Source organism: Hippopotamus amphibius, chromosome 3 (genome assembly GCF_030028045.1).
Source record: "Hippopotamus amphibius kiboko isolate mHipAmp2 chromosome 3, mHipAmp2.hap2, whole genome shotgun sequence".
NCBI lineage: Eukaryota > Metazoa > Chordata > Mammalia > Artiodactyla > Hippopotamidae > Hippopotamus > Hippopotamus amphibius.
The window spans coordinates 128,453,790-128,473,193 of NC_080188.1; the positions used below are offsets into that span (position 1 = coordinate 128,453,790).

At 43.2% G+C, this 19,404-nt stretch overlaps 1 protein-coding gene across 12 annotated transcripts in view; it reads left to right on the forward strand.

Annotated features, from left to right (window-relative positions):
• PPP6R3 (protein phosphatase 6 regulatory subunit 3) overlaps positions 1-19,404 on the forward strand; it is a 125,138-nt gene that overhangs the window by 35,667 nt on the left and 70,067 nt on the right. For 10 of the 12 annotated variants that reach the window (XM_057728795.1, XM_057728793.1, XM_057728794.1 and 7 more), the window contains 2 exons: positions 2,305-2,458; positions 17,892-18,124. In XM_057728795.1, the coding sequence (XP_057584778.1) occupies positions 17,898-18,124 (227 nt within the window). In that variant the 5' untranslated portion in view covers positions 2,305-2,458; positions 17,892-17,897. Of the gene's footprint in view, positions 1-2,304; positions 2,459-8,983; positions 9,158-17,891; positions 18,125-19,404 lie in introns of those variants that run through there. The other 2 variants (XM_057728798.1, XM_057728803.1) reach the window with 2 other exon arrangements.

The window sequence follows — 19,404 nt, forward strand, 5'->3', positions numbered from 1 at the left end:
GATATCCTTGTTCTTAGGAAAATACACAGTGAGCTGTTTTAAAGGTAAAGGACGTCACGGCTGCAGAAACTCTCAGATGTTTGGGATGTACCTAGAGGGGGTGGAAAAGCAAAAGTCACACAGTGATTAGTTGTGAACTAGGTAAAGGCTCTGTGGGAGTTTCCTGTACCATTCTTGCAGCTGTTCTGCAAGTTTACAATGAAACTTTTAAACAGGAGATTGGAGTAAGGCTGATTGATTGGAGACTCCATTCATGGGCAGGGGCTCACTGGCTGTGAACTTTTCAGCAGTGTGACTAGTTGAGCTCCTTTGGTTGGGAAGTCCCCAGTGTCAGGATTTTCTGGTCTTTGTTTCCTGAAGTCAGTGATTAGAAGACACTTTCAGGCTTCATCCTGGCCGAGAATGTCAGAGCGCACCGGGGGAATCTGGCTGGGGGCAGGGTGGGCAGGTGAGTGGGCCTGCCTCGGCATTCTTCCTGCAGTTCACACAGTTCCTCTGTTGTCAGCGGCAAGCCCACCCTCAGCTGCCACCTTCTGGGATTGGGAGGGACACAGAAGGCAAGGAGATTTGGGAATCTACATGTTCATTAAATAACTTTTTCCACCAGTATCCTTTTGCTCCCTTCCGGCACTTCTGTAATTTTGTTGGTTCTTGGGATTATGCCTTTAAAAAGCCAGACAGAACAACCAGAACAGTTCTTTTACTGTACTTTTAGAGGCATTTCAATGTGTGTTCAGTATACATTCTTTACCCAGGAGTCCCAGTACTGCACTTGTATAGCATTTCATTCTGTTTTCTATCTTTTGATCTTGTTTCTCACATTCTAACACTTTAGAATAGCCAGATTTCTTAGTATGAACAGTAAAGACCCACTCTTTCCTGTAATTAGTCTAAGGGAGAAGACTGAACAATTAAAGACCTCTTTCTAGAAAAGTGAATTATGTCTTAGTATACTTGTTACAGCTTAATAAGCACGTGGATTTGTGCTGCTGTGAGCACCATTGATAGCTTTTTTCTCTTTTGGCTTCTCTGGACTCAGGTGTGTAGCGTGTGAGGCAGGCAGGTTGGTACAACCCTGCTGGGAGCTGTGATTGACTGACTCTCCTGGAAGTGGGGAAAGTGGGTAGTCTTGGCTGTGGGGAGAAAAGATTCTAGATCAGTGGAGAGTCCTATAACTACTCAGATTAAATGCCACGTATGTGTGCGCGCGTGCGTGCGCATTTTGTATGTAACTTCATTGGACTTTTAAAGGGATCTGGAACCCCTAACACAGAGAGTGGTTGTGATGGGACTAGAGTTACCTGTGACATTTAGAAATGCGCTCTTCACGCTAAGATGCTAAGTTGGTCATGTCTAAAGACTGTGGTGGCACATGATCTGTTCTTACGTTTTAAAGCACAAATTTAGGTGATCAATTACACTTTTTCAAGTTTTTGTTTAGAAAACATTTCACCGGTAAAATGTTTTGTTTTTAGAATGAAATATTTTCTTCATTTTAAACTAGGTTTGTTAAGGTTTTTGTTGATTCATTTTGTTTCTTTTAGCAGGTGGTTGGCATTGTTTCTGTGTGTTATGTTATTTGAGGGAAAATGTTGAGTTGATTATAATGTGTGAATTTTGTGGAACAAAGGCATTAAATGAATGGCATTGATTTTGAGATGCCTTGTAGACTGCATCCTCATAGGATTTCTGATTAGCATATTGTTGGTAGTTTTGTCTTTCCCCACAGTATTTGGTTATAAATGAAGCGCCTTGAAAGACAGTTTAAATTTATAGCCCTTTCATGTGTAGCATCTAGTTAATTCACATTAGAGCAGGATTTGGCTACAGCTAGTACTTAAGTGAGCTTAATGTTCTGCTCAAAGTTCCTAGTAAGTTACAATTGTTTAAAGGTATTACATGGGGCTACTTGGAAGCACTTAGAGGGAGTTACTTTTAAAGTTTGTTTTAGTATTTTAAAATATGGTGCCTTTGCAGTTAACCCTGTGTTGAGTAAGAATATCACTGATGTTTTCATGAGGTAAAGATAAGCATACGTATTTTTTCCCTACTTGCTCACTAAGTGCTCTCATGGTGTCTCTGTTTCTGGGTTATTATTTAGTGTAGGATAAGGGAGGTAGGTAGAGGGATGACAGTGCCTTTTTTCCTCTTGTTACATAGAACAGGTTTTGGTTAGCTAGAACTTCTCAATCCTCTGAGGTATAGTTGTGTTGAACCAAGACCTTGAACCAGTGTCTTTAATGGCAGCTCTCATCAGACCAAAAGAGAACACGTTATGATTTTGGCTCTTTTTTTTCTTTATAGGAGAACTTCTGTTTCATGTCCACCATCCCACTTTATTCCTGCTAATCTGCTAATGCGGTAAATTGGAAGACAACCGTTGCCAGGATAACCTGTAATGGGCAAGGAGCCACAGAGAAGAAAATATTTCTTTTAATTTTTAAACTTGGTTTGAAAGGTAAGGTCACTAAGATTATGAGGAGTTTCCTTCCATGAGTTACATCAAAGAAAGCAGTTTTCTGTCGTGAGACCCTGGATTCTCGGTGGACCCGGTGTGGGTCATCGCTTTGAGCCAGGTACCGCCTGGTTCCGTGGCGCTATGGTATTTTCATGGAGTTAAATAGCAGCCTCTGTAGTTTGCTCTGATATGTCTTGGAATCTGCAGCACCCATGGGATTCCCAGTTTCTGGGGAGTGGGGGTCGGGGTGGGATTGAGCTGGGCCCTAAGGACCAGACAGGCCTAGCAAGCTGAAGTAGGATGCCAGAGAAAGACTGCTCGCGGAGACCTAGCTGCTGCTTCTGGGTCACCTGGCTGTGTGCGTGTGTGCGTGTGTGCGTGCGTGTGTGTGTGTGTGTGTGTGTGTGTGTGTGTGTGTGTGTGACAGAGACAGAAACATTTGTTTTTGTTTTACACCAGCCAAAGGACCTCTGGCTTCTAGCCAGTCACCTGACTCTTTTGAGTCTTAATTGCTATCACTTCGCAACTCTTTACTGAATTTTTTTGTTAAAGACCAGAGGTTTACTTTGCATATTTGACTTCTGGGTCAGTTAGCACTTAGTAGCAAGTGGCCCGGTGGGACCTTTTGGGGAGATGCACTTTTTCTTACTCCAGTTTCATTTGTTCCATAGTACCTGGAGGAGCAGGTGGGCGTAAACCATTTAATCATCTACCCTGCAGGCTTCACTGTCTCAGGAGACACTGTAGCTGTTCTGTTGTAACAGGTCTCTGCTTCTGATCCCCAAACCGGTATCTTTCCTAGGCAGTAAGCCACTTGGTTGTGCTCTGCCCACTTCCAGCCCCTGGTGAATGACTCTCCTCAGCATGCCCTCCTGCTTATACAGTGACGCACCAGCTCTTAAGAGAGAGGTTCTGACGTGTCCAGTTTTTGTCTGCGTGGTGCTCTGTATAAATCCTGACGGGGAGAATCCCTTTAAGTAGTCATTCACTCTTGGCACCTTGTCTCATGGTTTTGTTTGTTTGTTTCTGCTCCCATGGCCCAGCCCTTAGTTTTCCTCTGCCCCAGGATAAGTTCTAAGCCCGTAGGTATGGACTCTTCAGTTTCCTACCTGCCCGAGGGGAGACTTCAGTTGAGGGTTCAGATACAAGAAACCCAGTAGCATGCAGTGATGAGCTGTGATCTGACTGTCAGATTCATGTATAATAAAGAAGATATTTGTAATGCACATGATCTGTGATTTTGCCTTTTTTATCCATTGGTTTGGAGCTGGGGGGCAGTGGGAACAGGGGTACTAGTTTTAGGACCCCACAGAGACCTTCAGCTTGAATTCAGGTGGTTATTTTAGTGATTGAACATTGTTTTATGTTTATTGGGCAGTTGTATATATACATTATTTATAACATCCATTTTTCTATTGTGATACTGGATTTCAAAAACTAATTTTTAGCACTCTTTATAGTATTACACATACTAGCTTTTTTTTCTTTTTCTTTTTTGTTTTTTTTTAAGGAATAATCAACCCTTGTGGATTCTTTTTCTTTTAATTAACTAATTTATTTATTGGCTGAGTTGGGTCTTCATTGCTGTGCGCGGGCTTTCTCTAGTTGAAGTGAGCTGGGGCTACTCTTCGTCGCGGTGCTTGTGCTTCTCATTACGGTGGCTTCTCATGTGGAGCACGCGCCCTAGGTGCATGGGCTTCAGTCATTGCTTCACGTGGACGCAGTAGTTGTGGCTCAAGGGCTCTAGAGCGCAGGCTCAGTAGTTGTGGCGCATGGGCTTAGTTGCTCCTTGGCGTGTGGGATCTTCCCGGCCCAGGGCTTGAACCCGCATTCCCTGCATTGGCAGGCGGATTCTTAACCACTGCACCACCAGGGAAGCCCTCTTTCCAGCTTTTTTGTAAAACGTTTCTATATTGGTCCAGTCCCTTTGTGGTCACTCCATTGTGAACTCTTAGAGTATCTCATTAAATTATTTTAGGATTACTGTTTCTCCTTAAGTAGATTTTAAGTGCTGGTGAGCAAGGAGTTTTCACTTCTACTTTATGTCTTTAATACATTTTACATAAAAGGTATCATTAATTGTTTGGTGGTAGGAGCTAAAATTTTGGAGACATTTCTCAGGATAAGAGTTTTAAAACTCTCTCTCCCTATATTTCTCTCTCTCTTGCTCTTTCTCTTTTGTTCGTTTTTTTGTTTTTCTTTGCTGACAGAGACTCTTAGCTTTGGTAGCTTATAGAACAGTTCCTTACCTTTAGCTATATTCTTTTTTCTTCCCGTATTCCCCTCTTCTCGTCACCATGCTATTCCACACTAGGGCTGGTGAACTCTTCTCTTAAGAAGCGCCCCCGGAGGCTCCTAGAGTCTTAGAATCAATGCTGGGTGGCTGAGGAAGATTCCCAAAGAGGAGCAGCTCTGCAGGTAGACGCTCCTTCAGACCAGGGATCATCAAGCTCAGCTTGTGTTGCAGAGGCCCAGAAAGTAAACATTTAGGTTTTGTAGACCAAGAGGTAAAAAGATTATATGATGAGGGTACTTACACGACAAAAGAGAAACAAAATTTCTCAGATTTTATTGATGAAATTCAAAATATAAGAATACTCGAGTTCAGCTTTCTGTGATACAGAGCTGTTCATGAGAAGATTGGAATTCTTTTTCTAGGGGGATAACGTTTCATTTAAATGGCATTCAAAAGGTAGAGTTCCCTCTCATCAGAATCTCTTTGCAAATGTTCATCTAATCTGTTAATGCCGGTGTGTAGTGAGATTTTACATATTTCCTCTTCGAAAATGTTTTTTTATGCATATAGGTACTGCCACATTCTGACACGAGCCCACAAGCACATATGATTTCAGTTGGGTATATTGTTCATTTAGAAGGCATAAAGCACTTATAGAATTCTAATAGGTTCATTTCCTTCACACTTGCATTAAGTTCTGAAAAATGCTGTTTAACTGTAGTTTGAAAATATATTGACTGCAAATTTATATGGAAATGGGACTCTCACTTATTTTAACATCAGGTAGCACTTCAGCAGAGGTGAATTTCCAGTCATTCAGTGTTCAGTAGCAGCAGTTTAGTGCTGTTCTCATTCAGAGAAATTTCAGCTTTGGCCCTAAGCTCAAAAAGTAGTGAAAAACGTTACTTCTGATCAGCCATTGAACTACAGTCAAGTCAGACGGTCAAGTCCATGAGAGTAAATTACGTTCACTGTTGACATTACTGGTTCAGTAACATGCGAGGGATCAAAAGAAAAAAATCTCCCAAAGTACTTGCTTATGAGAAAAGAAAGAATAACCGTAAGGTTTAAACACTTTACAGTGTCACAAGTTTTGTGAATTTGTCCAATTAAGCCTTTTTTTCCCTCTACACACAATTTTACCACCATCCGTTGCAGCACATCATGGCAGGTTTTACTGCATGTTGTAGTGATTTCATCTTTTCTCAGCTTCTCTGACAATATTCTGCCTGTAGTTTCACATGAACTTTTCATAGGAGCTAGTTCTTCATCACTACAAACTCCTCAAATAAATGACAACACTTGGATCTTAAACTCATCAGGAATCAAGGAGAATCATCATTGGCTTCTACAACTTGTTTAACAAGCCGCCTTAGAAACCAGCTTTGATTGAGGCTTTGTTTTCATTTATTTTTGTGCAGAAAGTCTCCTGTTATAAGATACTCCATTTAACGTTATCTAACTTTTCTGATTGTTGCTCTCTTGTGAGTTGGGGACACTGTGATGACTGCTTAGTCTGGTGATGTCAACATATAGTGTATTCTTTTAGCACAGTATGTGATTGCATAATAAACAGTGCTTTGCCATCTCATAACAGAATAGTTCACATCCCACTGTACCTTAACAACACGACACTTGAAGTCCAGGTTTCCTTTCTTGTTTTGATGTGTTGGGTCTGTATTCATAATATTAAGATGTAGCAGCACAGCATGTGGCACTCAGAGCCCTGTTGAGCTACACCCACGTCACTGCCATTTGGAGAGAGCACAGCAGCTGCAGTGTGAGAGTGACGGGAGCACCGCACGTGGTCTCTTGTCACCACTGCTCAACTCTGCCCTTCCGGTGTGAAAGCGGCCAGAGACAGCGTGTACAGGCTGGTGTGGCTGTGTTCCGTTCAGACTTTATGGACACTGAAATTTGAATTTCGTAGAATTTGTACACGTCACGGAATATCGTTCTATTGCTATCCCCCCTCCCGCAACACTTAAAAAGGTGAAAACCGTTCTTTGCTCAGGGGCTGTATAAAAAGGTAGCCGGCTAGACTTGGCAGTGTCAGTGCTGTACCCCCAGGTGTCCCAGGACTCTGGAGTTGGTTCGCACACTCACGACAGGAAGGCTGGGTGGGAAAGGACCTAAACTGAAAAGGTACCATGGTGGTTTTTGCTGTTGGTTGGTTTGGTTGGGTGGATTTTTCTATTTTGTTTTTTGTACGAAATAGAAGTGTATGCAGTCGCCTCGTAGTCTTTCTGTTCGATAGTCTTTTATAAAATAGCCTGATTTTAGATTGTGCTTAATTTATAGAGCCCTTCCTAAGTGCCAGAGATTGCGCTAAGTGCTTTACGTTTTCTTTCTTTTAATAATTTTTTGTTTCATCATACATAGGTACATAGCTTACACAGGTGCATAGTTTAAGAAGTCAGATGGTATCACAAGGTTTATAGTAGAAAATAACAGTCATCTCATCTTTCCCATCCTGTCCCCTCCTCATCCTTGCGTTACTCACTAGGGGCTGCTACCTAGTGAGTTTTCTCATCTTAGCTGCTTTCTCATCTTTATTTCCTTCTGCATTTCTAAATTGTGTACCTGTAGGTAGCAGTTTCTAATCTAGCTCACTTATAACTATGAAGATGAAGGTTTAGCTCTTATATGCATAGCTCTTTGCTGCTCACATCTCCCAGCATAGTTAAAGCACAACTTTGGTTAAGATCAGTAATAAAAGTGTGTATGTTTTGGTTAATTAATCCCTAAATCTCTGAGTTAACTTGCAGAATTTTTCTCAACCTGGTAACATACCCCTGGCAGGACATTTCCTTGCATGTATCCTTTCCAGAGCTCTCTGCCTCATGTTTACTCCAGACTGGTTCCTCTTGACTGTCTGCAGCACAGGTGTCCATCTGGGAGTCGTCTTTGCGTCTTGGTGCTTTGGATCCTGGTGTCACAGATTCCGTGTCTTCCCCTCATGGCTTACTGCCAGGCTTTAGTGAAGCCCATTCTCCAGTAGCTTCCTGAAGAAGCTGTGAGTAAATCTTTCAGACCTTCCAGGTCTGAAAATGTTCTTTTCTAGAATTGCTATTGAGGAAGCTAATGTCATTCCTATTTCTAGTCCTTTTATAGTTTTTTTCTCACTAGAAAAGTTTAAGTACTCTCTTTTTTAAAAATCTCTGATACCATGGGCTTTCACTCTGTGTCTTAAAGGATCTTTTACCACTCAAAGTGAAGCCACATGTAGGTCCTAAGGGGAGAGTCACGTTCTTTATGTTCTGAGAAAAAAAAATTTGACAAGGGAGGTTGGTGGGGAATTATATGTTCCTCCAGAGCTTCTGTTACTTAGGTGTTGGACTTCCTGAATTGTTTCTCCATTTTCTGTCTTTTCATAAATTTGTTGGCATTCTCCTTGGCTGTTGTTTCCTTTTCTTTGTCTTTATTGTTGTTTTACTAGAGCTTCCAGAGGAGTAGAGAATTGTGTGGGTTTCACCCACTAAGCATCTGGAAGATTGCATAATCCTGTTCTATTTTCTTGTTGCGACTCCACGTCAGCCCAAATGTGGCCATGCCTTTTATATCAAGTAGACTGTGAGAAGAGATTCATAAGGCAGTGTGGTGATCACTTAGCGTAGCCTTCCTCTCCAGAACAGAAAAGGGGTCTGCCGTTGCTCTTGAGTAAGTCACCCAGGCTCCCAGAGCACCTCCAGCCTTGGGGTCTTGAATGTGTTTGTGTTCCTAACCTTTAGCAAGTTCCTGTATCTACTGCTCACAGATAATCTGTCCTTTTCACTCGCTGGCTCTCATTTTTCCCTTGGGCGCTATCCGTGATACTATAAAAGAGCTTTGAGTTATTCAAAGCTAGTTATTTTTTCCTCCAAGTGGCAAGTCCTTCTGCCACCTGGTCCTCTTTGGGTGCCATGTGGTTGGCAGTCTCTTCATCTGCCCCAGAACAGATATGCTCTTGCTTGGCATGAGCCGATCTGTCCAGGATGGCTATCGTTGCGTTAGTATCTGCCGTGGGCCTAGACATGATCCGTCTACGACACGTTGTCAGATTACTTGCTTATTAGTCACAGCGTAATGTAAGTTTATGTCGAGCTTCTAATTAACGCAAATCTTTGGACTTGTTTCTTTAACAGTTTTCTTATGCCTGGCACTGCCACCGTGGCACCCCCCCACCCCACCCCGCCCCGGTCATATTTTTCAGTTTGTTTTTTAAAAGGACTTTACATCTATCCACGTTAAGTAAATTTCTCTTTGTTTCATCATGTCAGACAGGTTTTGAATGCTGACTCACTCGTGTTTTCTGTGCATTGTGACAAACCTGTGTCATTCTGGTCGTCAACTCTGATAGAGTCTCTGGCCACAAGAGCTGAGCTCCTGCAGTGTCACCACCCACGCTCTTTGGGCTGAGCTCCCAGCCAGCTTGTCTGTCAAGTGGTTCTTTTCCCTGCCTGTGAAGACATGGGTTCCTGTTGGTGAGTGTGTCCAAGAGCTGGTAGATGGCAGGCTAGCTGGCCGCTGCTCCCATCCGCAGGCTGGCCCGGGGCTGGCTTGTGCTTGCAATGCTGCCGCTGCTGGGACCAGGCGCCGTTGCACGCCGGGCCTGTGGCTGTGTGCCGTGATGGGGGGAGCGTGACCAGCCTGGGCTTGAGTCCCAGCTGTGGTCTTTGGTAGGTCATCTCACCTCTCAGAATCTTAGTTTTTCCACCTGCAGATGAGAGCAAAACCTTGAAGGGTTGTTGTGAGGTACAGATAATGTATCTAAAAGCATCAAGCCCAGAGTCTGGCATACGGTAGGCGCTTAATAATTATGAGCTGCTATTAGTCATTTTTCTGCCTTTAATAGAAAGTGGCCGTATCAGACCATTTACTGTTACTGTGGGAGAGCTGGAAGAGGTTAAGGATCTGTAAAGACCGTGAGCACTGTTCCCTCTCCTGTTCTACCCTGAGCTTGTATCGCAGAGCAGAGTCTCGGCAGTCCCGGGGTCTGCTTTGCTGGTGAAGCAGTCATGGCGGAAGGCCCTTCCTGGAGGCTAACAGGTTGTTACTGCTGGTGTAGGGACTGTTGAGATAGCCCTGAGTGCTTTGTGACTATACACATTCCGATTAAAGTTTGCTGGGCAAGGAAGATCGAAGCTTAGAAAAAAGTCGGGGTGGAGGGCAGGGTGCGGGGCGTGTGCTCGCGCACACACACAGAATAGACCCCTAGATCCAGCTGGGTTTTCTTTGCCTTTATTGCTTTGATCTCTAACAGGCTCCTGGCAAAAACCTGATTACCATTGTGTCATCCTCATTACTTGTCTTTTTTCTTTCCAACCCCTTAGTCTCGCTTAAAAAAACCTTGTTCTTAGTATAAGAACATATACTCGTATTGAAAATTTTGCAGTTGTGGGAATTATGCACAGAAATTCATGTCCACTTGAGTTTTCGTAACGAGAATTTGTAGAGGAGCACGTGGCTGTACTTTAGTGTGGACTCTGTGACAGAAGTGAGGCTGGATTTTTCTTGATTGGCAGCTGGCTGTTTAATTGTAAAAGTGAAGTGGGCAGTTCATACTGCATCTCTCGCCTGCCCAGAGCATCTTAGAGGTGTGTTTGGAGTTAGCCCCAGGGTGTGGGTAGGCATTTGTTTTCGGAGGGTCACGTGTTTCCCAGGTAGCTCAGAATTCCAAGGGCAGTCTGTAAATTTGTATCATGTGATACCTAAGTATACCTAGGAATGAAGAAAACATGAAAATTAGGCTTTGAGGAATTATGGTTGAAATTGGAGGCGGGGGATAGTAATTTAATGTGAAACCTCTTAGAGAATAACTTGGTTTTCAAAGGAGCGCACCCGCAGTGAGTTCTTAAAAGAGTCTCTAGGTCATCAGCACTTTCTCCAGGCTCAGCCCCCTCTAGTCCATCTTTCACGTTGACAGCATCTAAACTCTAGATCCGATCTTGTTGGCTTGTTTGCCTTACCTTACCTGACTTCATTGTCCCACCGCTGTGGTCTTGCCTTCAGCACTCCCTTCCCTGTCCCACATTTCAGTCATGTTCAAACACATGGCCACTCCGGGAACAGGTTAGACCTCTTTCCCCTCTCGGCCTTTGTGGGAGTACACCGTTTGTGGAAAATGTACTTGCCTCAGCTTAAGTTTCCTCTCCTCTGTGTCATTTTCCTCTATTTCTGTTGAGTCATTTGTTTCTACATACTGTGTGCAGTCTTTGCTATAGCTGTTTTAATGTACATTTTGATCTCAGAACGAACTGGCTCCCTCCCTCGCTTCTGCAGCAAGTCTGCCGGCTTTGCTGTGCCTTCATGCGTGACTCTTGGAGATCTGGCCTTGCGTTTCCTAACCTTTCCTAGTGCCTTCCGAAAGGCTCTTTCTTCTTGTCATCAGGACCTGCTGTGCATTTCCTGAGGCCGCAGGGTCTGTCCTCTGTGCTTGCAGGATCACCTGCTAAGCCCTGCCGGTCTTTTGAGGTCCAGCTTAGGCTTCATCTGTAAGGAAGTCTCTTCTAGCAAGGCTCAGGCCTCATCTGTAAGGAAGTCTCTTTTGGCCAGGCTTACCTCCCTTGAGCTCCCTTTCCGCAGGACAAGCTTGGAGTCTACACCCCTCATTTTCTGTATTTTCTCTGTTGTCAGTTTTATTGTATCCTTCAAGGAAATGGGCACCACTTACCGCATTGCTCCTGCTTTCCTCAGTGCAGGGCATATTAGTGCTTTCAGAGTGCCTGTTGGTTAATACAGTGCATGTTCAATAGATCTTGCTCCTGTATTTACTGCTCTCAAAAGCCTAAATAGCAAAGATGTTACAGATTAAAACTGGGAAGAGTCTGGAACATCTAGATGGTAGAAACCTGATTGCTTTTAATGAGACTGGCCCTGAGTTTGTATTGCCCTTTCCTCTGAAGAGATTCGTTATCTCTAACAGGCACCCTGATACTTGGTTGGATTATTCCAGCCTTCGGGTGGGGGTGAGGGGACAGCTGTACGCGTCAGATACCTTTGCTGAGAATGGAGAAGCAGCTACTGGGTAGACTTTGTGATCTTTTTCCTTAGTACTTAAAGAGAACTGCCTTCAGAGCCCAACTGTTATTGCTTCTTGGTATTGCATATTTGTGCCTCTTCGTGTGAAAATGATAGCGTTTGCCTAGGCCTTGAGCATTGCTGTTGGGGGGAGTTTATCGTTAACTTATAGCACAGGGCTGACCTCCTTTCAGAGTGACTCTGCATTCTCCTTTTTATACGTACTTTCCTTTCTGTGCCTTCCTAGTGGCCTGCTGCCCTCAGTGTACAGAGTGGCAGCCACCAACCCTTCTTGAGCCCAGCCGTCCCCTGTTTGCGTCTTGTCAGATGCCGCCCAACCCAGTTCCCTGCATACCTGAATACAAGCCCAGGGTCCTGCGACTCCAGGTGTCCGGGCACTGGCAGGGGCGGGTGAGCCAGTCAGAACAGCCCTTCGGCAGCTCATGTGTTCACTACGTCCTGGTCCCAGGCTGCTGGTAAACTCGGCCAGAGGTGTGGGGTGATGTCCCTGCCCCTCGTGGAGTGAGCAAGTTGTTTTGAATCAAAACGGAGGCAGTGAAGACGTGCTTTTCTCCAGGACAAGTGGGGAGTCTAGTTTATTTATTTTTTTAGTCAAACATCATTGTTTCCCAACATGTTTGAGTGACCTAGGCATTTTTTTCTTCTTCATAATATTTTTGAATTAACTTAGAAAATGAAATAAATTCCAGAAGCATATACATATTTTAAAATTTGGCCAGGTGTATCTATACCAGTAATGAGCCGCTTGTAGCCCTCCGATTCAAGCTAGCATTCTCCGTTATCACAAGGTGAAGATTTTGAAATTTTACCTTTTCTCTCTACAAATGTTCCTAGAAATTAGAAGCTAAAAAACACTTCTAGTTTTCTTATGACCTACTTTTTAGAGTTAAGAATGTCCAAGTTGTTATATATATATATGTATAAGAATAAACATGACTTCTCACGTATGTTTATATTTTAAAAGAAACGAAAACTGTGGCTCGTAACCTCTCCCCACCCATCCCATGTTGGCGCTTGTGTGGAAAAGGTGGTTAACTATTGACTTTGGCTGTGGAAGGAGATTGGGAGGCTATTTTAGTACCAGGAGAGAAACTGAATCATAACTGTAGCAGTCATACAATTACAGCTGTCTTGCCTGTATGGCCACATGCGACTCGAGCACCCAAAATGTCGCTGGTCTGAATTGCGATATGCTGTGAAGTGTCGTAACACCCAGATTTTGAAGACTTAGTATCAAAAGAATTACATGTTAAAATAATAATGTTTATATATGTGATGTTAAATGATAAATATATACATTTAAAATTAATTTTACCAGTTTCTTTTTTACTTTTTGGTGTGGCTACTAGAAAATTTAAACTTACATGTGGCTCACCTTGCGGCTTGAGTGATGTTTCTGTTAGCACCAGCTTGGGTGATAGCAGAGCTGGCGCGGTTCTAGTAGTGCTGAGGGCCGGGGCCTCCAGGGAGTTCTGCAGGAGGACTGACGTGTGTAGGAGTTTGAACTTGGGCAGCATGTGCTTGCATGTCTTTGTATAAGATGATGAAAAAATTTGTATTGCAAATATTCCCTTCATAGCACATCTCAAAGAAATAGTATTAAAAATTTATAACATTTTGTTGTCTTAAAGACTTTGCCCTGTGTGGTCTTAGGTGGACGCAGCTGCTTCTCATGATTGTGTAGTTTGTACTCCTTACTTTAGGTGACTGCATCTATTTAAACTGGAAGTGTGTTGTGCGTGTTTACTGCAAGACTGGAGCAGGAGAGGAAGAATTTACTCAGGATGTGCAATATCAGGGATTCTCGCGGGCCAGGTACAGAATGGCACACTGGGGTTGGCGTTGTGGGTGTGCGGCCTGCAGCGCGCAGGGCCCACACCCAGCAGCCTTAGCTTTCAGGCTCAGCGTTGCTGTCGCGGGATTCTTCATGATGTTTGACTCTCTTTTTGAATCTTTGAACCTTGTGCCCTGGGCGAGCCAGTCCCGAGTACGAGTTTTCCACCGTTGATAGCAGCTTGCAGGCTTTGGTTTTATAAAGTTTATCCCACTTGGTTAGAAAATTGCCAAGTTTAGGCAGTTCGTGGGTACGAACAGGGGATTTTGTGTCTTAAACCAGTTCTTCATCGGCATTTCCACAGCTTCCTTCTCATTTGTAGGCAAGACCATCATCAGTTTCTCTCGCCAGAGCTCTTTAATAGTTTACGTTTTAGCATGTTCATGGTGTCATTTTTTCTGGCCTCTTTTGGAAAGGAATATGTTTTGCTTCCGTTATGTTGAAAGAAAACCCACTATTATAAGCTTGTCCACATGGAGTTTCTGAAATAAATAACAGTCATGTGTTTGCATAGCAGGCTTTTCCTCTACTTCTCATGGTTATATGATTATTTTGAATATACTTACTGCAGTTTATTACAAATGATCAGCAGTGGTTTAAACCCAGGACAGCAGCAGCATCTGAGAACTTGCTAGAGGTGCAGAATCTCGGGCCTGATCCCTGCTTTCCTGAATTGGAATCTGAGACTGCGTTTTAATAAGACCCCATGGAAGTTTGGTAGCCCTGGTTTAAAGCTCACCGACTTTAAGGGTGGGTGTGTCGATGACACAGAAGCTTCTAGGTGCCGAGTGCCTGTGTGTTCCAGTCACCAGACCAGGCCTTTCACATCTAGTGCTCACAGCCAGTTAGCTTGGTGAGGATATTGAGGCTTAGAGAGGTGAGGTGGTTTTCCTGAGGTCCCAGGGCCAGCCATTTGTGGAGCTGGCATTGGAATCCAGTCTATTGAGATACTTAATAGTCCTAACAAGCTTTGAGGCGAAAATGATGTTTATTTGATGAAAGCAAGTGGTCGTAGGTGGTTGACCTAAACCGCAGTTGGGCCCTGTTGGATATGCTCTACCAGCAGAGCCCTGGCAGATTCTGCGGAGGGACTGATGTTCTTCTCAGACCTCCTACCCGTCATTTAACCACGTCACCCACCAGTTCCTGTGTCGTGGAGACAAGGTAGCATCTTTTCTTTCAGCGACAGTGTCACTGCTTAACTGTTTTTGAAATAGAGGTACTGTGGCCCAGATTTTGCTTCCAAGGTGGATGATATTTTATTAATTTCACAGGACCTTTGGTAAAGCAGTTGATCTAAGACGAGTAGATTTATGGGTCCTTTGGTCCTATTTTATGCATGTATGGTGGTCGTTTTCACTTGTGTCTTCACTTATGGGGAAGGCAGAGCATTGCAGAGGTTGTCCTCTGTGACATCAAGTAACGGTCAGCTCCTGCTCACATACCCTTCAGTCCTTGTGGAGAAAACCCTATTTTCAAGGTACCCAATCCAACTTACAAAACAACTCTTGGATTTTGCAGAAAGATGGAGGGTAGTTTGGTGTTTACCATCTCTCTCTGTCAGTGTTGATTTAAAGCCTGTGATTTGGTTTACTGTGAGAAATTGTATTCCCTCTTGTCTCTAAATCCTGTTGAAGTAGAGCTAGGGTAAGAATTTTAACTCGTATTTATGTTTACTGAAAGTAAGCTGTTGAAGTCCTGACTTCTTTCTGTTTTTTCTGAGTATCTTAGAGTAGTTACATTTTTTTAAAGGACTCCATTTACCTCAGGGCCCTGGGCAGTTGAACTTTGCAACTGTTGGTTCATACCTAGCTTGATTCTGCTTCAAAGGGCACAAATAGAAGTTAGGGCCTAGCCAGGGGTAACTAAGTTACCAGTGCTGTTCCTTTTTAGTCAGTTGGCTGTTTGGCTAAAAGATAAAATACATAATGTTTGTTTAAAAGTCTACTGTGGTTATATTTAATTTTTAAGTCTGTAGTATACCTACCCAATTTAAAGAAAATGTACTGTGGAAATGTGTATTTTAAGGTGTTCTGATTTGAAAAATGCTCTTCTAATTTAGGGTAATGGAAAGCAAAAAGGAGTTAGGCATGTTCAAGCAGATAGTTGCCCCAAAATTCCCTCTCTCATGTATAATGAAGTAAGTATAATAAAACACGGCGTCGTGGGCTCGGGAGATGGGAGACGCTGGTTGGGCAGGTAGGCCGTCCGCTGGAGCACAGACCAGGGGTGAGACGGCGCATCACAGCTCTGCCAGGCAGGTTCTCAGGCTGGCAGGCAGCGACCTTCTGCGTGGTGATTTGGGGATGGAGACACCTTCCATGTTTTGCCATCAGCATCCAGCCAGCTGCAGGGAGGGCACTGGAGGGTTTTATGGCTCACAGCACATTGGAGAAAACTTTGTCACGTGGCCAGACCTGCCCACATAAGAGGTTGGGGACATGGTCTCGGTGAGTGCCTAAGGAAGGGAGAGAGTGGGTCTGGTGTGAGCGTCCCTCCTGGCTCCACGTGGCCCCACCCCTCTGGGCAGCTGTGAGAACTGTGGGGTGGAGGCCTGTGTGGTTCACAGATAGCAGAAAGGAATGTGAGTGTTAGCACTCTGTTTCCTCCTGCGCAAGGGACGCTGAACTTCTTTCGTAAAGTACCAGATAGTAAATATGCAGGCCACACATGGTCACTGTCACATATGCTTCTTTTAAACAACCCTTTAAAAATATCAGAGCCATTCTTAGCTTGCAGTCTGTGGGCCAGATTTGGTCTGTGGGCCGAAGTTTGCCAACACTTGTTATTTCATCACCACTGATTATCAGTTTTTTCTATAATTCAGTATGCAATGAGTTACCTTTATAAGGTTAAAATTTTAGAAGTCAGGTTTTGAGGTAGATATGTGATCATATCGTCATCCGTATTTTAGAAGTATGGCTTTAGTTTGTAGACGTTTGTAGTTTTCACTTCATGAATAGGAGTACATATCTTGTTTATAATTAGCCAAGAGTAAGGGCTTGATGTCAGATTTGCTTTTGTGACTTATTTATTAGTACTTTTCATTATACTTTGCCTTTATCTGTGGGATTACAAAAAAATGAAAAGACATGCTACTTTAAATGAGACCTATTTTTTTTTTTTAAAGACTTAAGGCTAAATTATTAACCATGTCCAGTTTTCTGACTTCAAGTGGGGAGACTATTAGATTATCAGAAATTTGGCTTATCAACCAAAATAAGCCCATACTGACCAGATACCAGTGGGGTGTGGGAAGGTATTTGAATATCACTAGTAGCTTTTCAGTCAGTGACTTTGCTGCAGTATTTAAAATAAGCCAAGTGAACTATTTTGTCAATCTGTAGACATCCTAGGATCGAAGTTTCCATGATCAACTTTGAAGACAAGGTGAATGATTGTTCTTTAAGGTGATTTTGCTGCAGTTTTTGGTCTTTGTTAAGAATGGCATAGGGTTTTTTTATTGTTATTATTTATTTATTTTATTGGCTGTGTCGGTCTTTTTTGCTATGCATGGGCTTTCTTTTTTTTAATTGCAATGAGTGGGGGCTAGTCTTCGTTGTGCTGCATGGGCTCCTCATTGCCGTGGCTTCTCCTGCTGCGGAGCACGGGCTCTAGGTGCGTGGGCTTCAGTAGTTGCAGCACACGGGCTCAATAATTGTGGCTAACGGGCTCTAAAGCACAGGCTCAATAGCTGTGGCGCTGGCACACGGGCTTAGTTGCTCCACAGCATGTGGGATCTTTCTGGAGCAGGGATCGAACCCGTGTCCTCTGCATTGGCAGGCGGATTCTCAACCACTGCGCCACCTAGGAAGGCCAAGAATGGCATAGGTTTTTACTATTTTATGGCTTTCAGATTTTCAGCTGTGAGTGTGCTGTCAGTGGCTAAAAGTTCTGGCTTGTGGTAGTTATTTATTTAATCTTGTAATATTCTGAAGAGTACCACATACTTAGGTCTCAATACTTGTCATTTGTTGCTGAAGATATTAGTTCTGTGTAAGAATATCTTTTTCACCCAGAAGGAAGGGTTTATTTTTTTCCTTTCCCAGCACTAAATTCTTGAAGTATGGGTGGGCTGATATTGCAGGTTAAAATCACTCAGAGTTTTAGCCTTGTTTTCATCATTCTCAAGTCAGAATTTTTTATCAATAAAAATATCTTCTGAGAGGGAAAAAGTCTTGCCAGTTTTACTTCTTTAGAAAGTATTTCATAGATTCGAGATGAAACTTGTTTTTCTTATGTGACCAAAGTCAGCATTTTAGACTGTAAACCTAAATGGAAATTTGAAGAATCAATGTGTGAGGCTGATGTTTTATTTGAAACACTCTCTGCATTTTGTTTAGACCAGCATGTTTTGGAAATTCGATCTTCACTCATCATCCCACATAGACACACTTCTAGAAAGAGAAGATGTAACACTGAAGGAGCTAATGGATGAGGAAGATGTTCTACAGGAATGTAAAGCTCAGAACCGCAAACTTATAGAATTTCTGTTAAAAGCAGAATGTCTCGAAGATTTAGTTTCATTCATTATTGAAGAACCACCTCAAGACATGGATGAGAAGATCAGATACAAGTAAGAGAATTCAGTCTTCTCTTTAGGGTGGGGCTGAGGTGATGTGGGGGTAGGATATATTACCATTCCTGTTGTCCAGCAGCTCTACAGGGCTGCCATAGACCAGTTACAGAATGTCCGCATGTCGGGCCAGGCTCAGTGGAGCAAACACGCCGTTCTAGAGCTAAGTCCTGTGAAATCACAGGATTTTTGAAATGAATGTTCTAAATTTCAGCCAAAAGGTTTTGTCTAAGGGCAAAGCGCATTATAAACAGTGATACGTTTCTAAAAATAGTAAGACGATCCAAGTAAGTATTTTCTCTTTTTTGCAGATAGCGAGACAGAGATTATGTGACTACTCAAGATCACACCACACATCTGAGCCAGAGTTTGTTTTATGAACAGTGTTGCTGATAAAATAAATTCTGACCTTTTGTTAACTGCAAATAGGGTGTGGATCTTGGTGAACATTAGTGTAGCTAAATTTAAGCAGCTGACACCTTGGATAACTACAGTGGATTTATCTACTTCACCACTGGTTTCGTCAGCTACTAACGCTTTGTATTCAGACCCCTGGAGACTCCATGTGAATACTCCATGTGTACTGAAAGTTTTGGGGTTTTAATTAGTTATTTTTCCACCTCCAACTCTATAGAAATATTTGGCTCCCCTCTCTGCCTGAAAATAGAACCAATTCGGGAACAAAACAAAAAGTCATGGATTATGCATTAAAGAAACTTAATGGAATAGGAAGAATTATGGCCTATGGTAGATTCTCCTTTGCTTTTTCTCCCCCAGTCTGTCCCTCTTTTCAGATATCTTTTCATTTCTTTGTGGGGAGCGTCTTGCTGTCAGGGGAGTAATACTTAGTAATGCTTTCAAGTTGCTCGTGGCTTGGATCTTAAAGAAGTCATGTTCTCTGCTAGCCATTAAGATTGGCAACTAGCATGCAGTAGTCTCTACTCAGAGAGCAGTGCCTCAGAAAAGAAGAGGGAAGAAATTTCGCAGCAGAAAAGCCAGTGGACTCCTATCGCCCCAAAGATAGACACTTCGCTGCTTTGGAATTCCCTTCTTGTGTGGGCGCTGCCTGTCCTGGGGCTTGTCCTGGCAGGAGGCAGTGTGGTGTGGGCCTTTCATCAGGCCCACCCAGGAGGGGTGCAGCCCTCTCTTCCTAGAAGCTCTGAGAACCTGAACAAGAGGCTTACCCCTCTTGGATCTGTTTTCTCACATGCCGAATGTAGCAAATACTTAAGTGGAGAAGAGTAGGCAGGTCTGGTGGAAATTGCTTATTTTACCAAAAA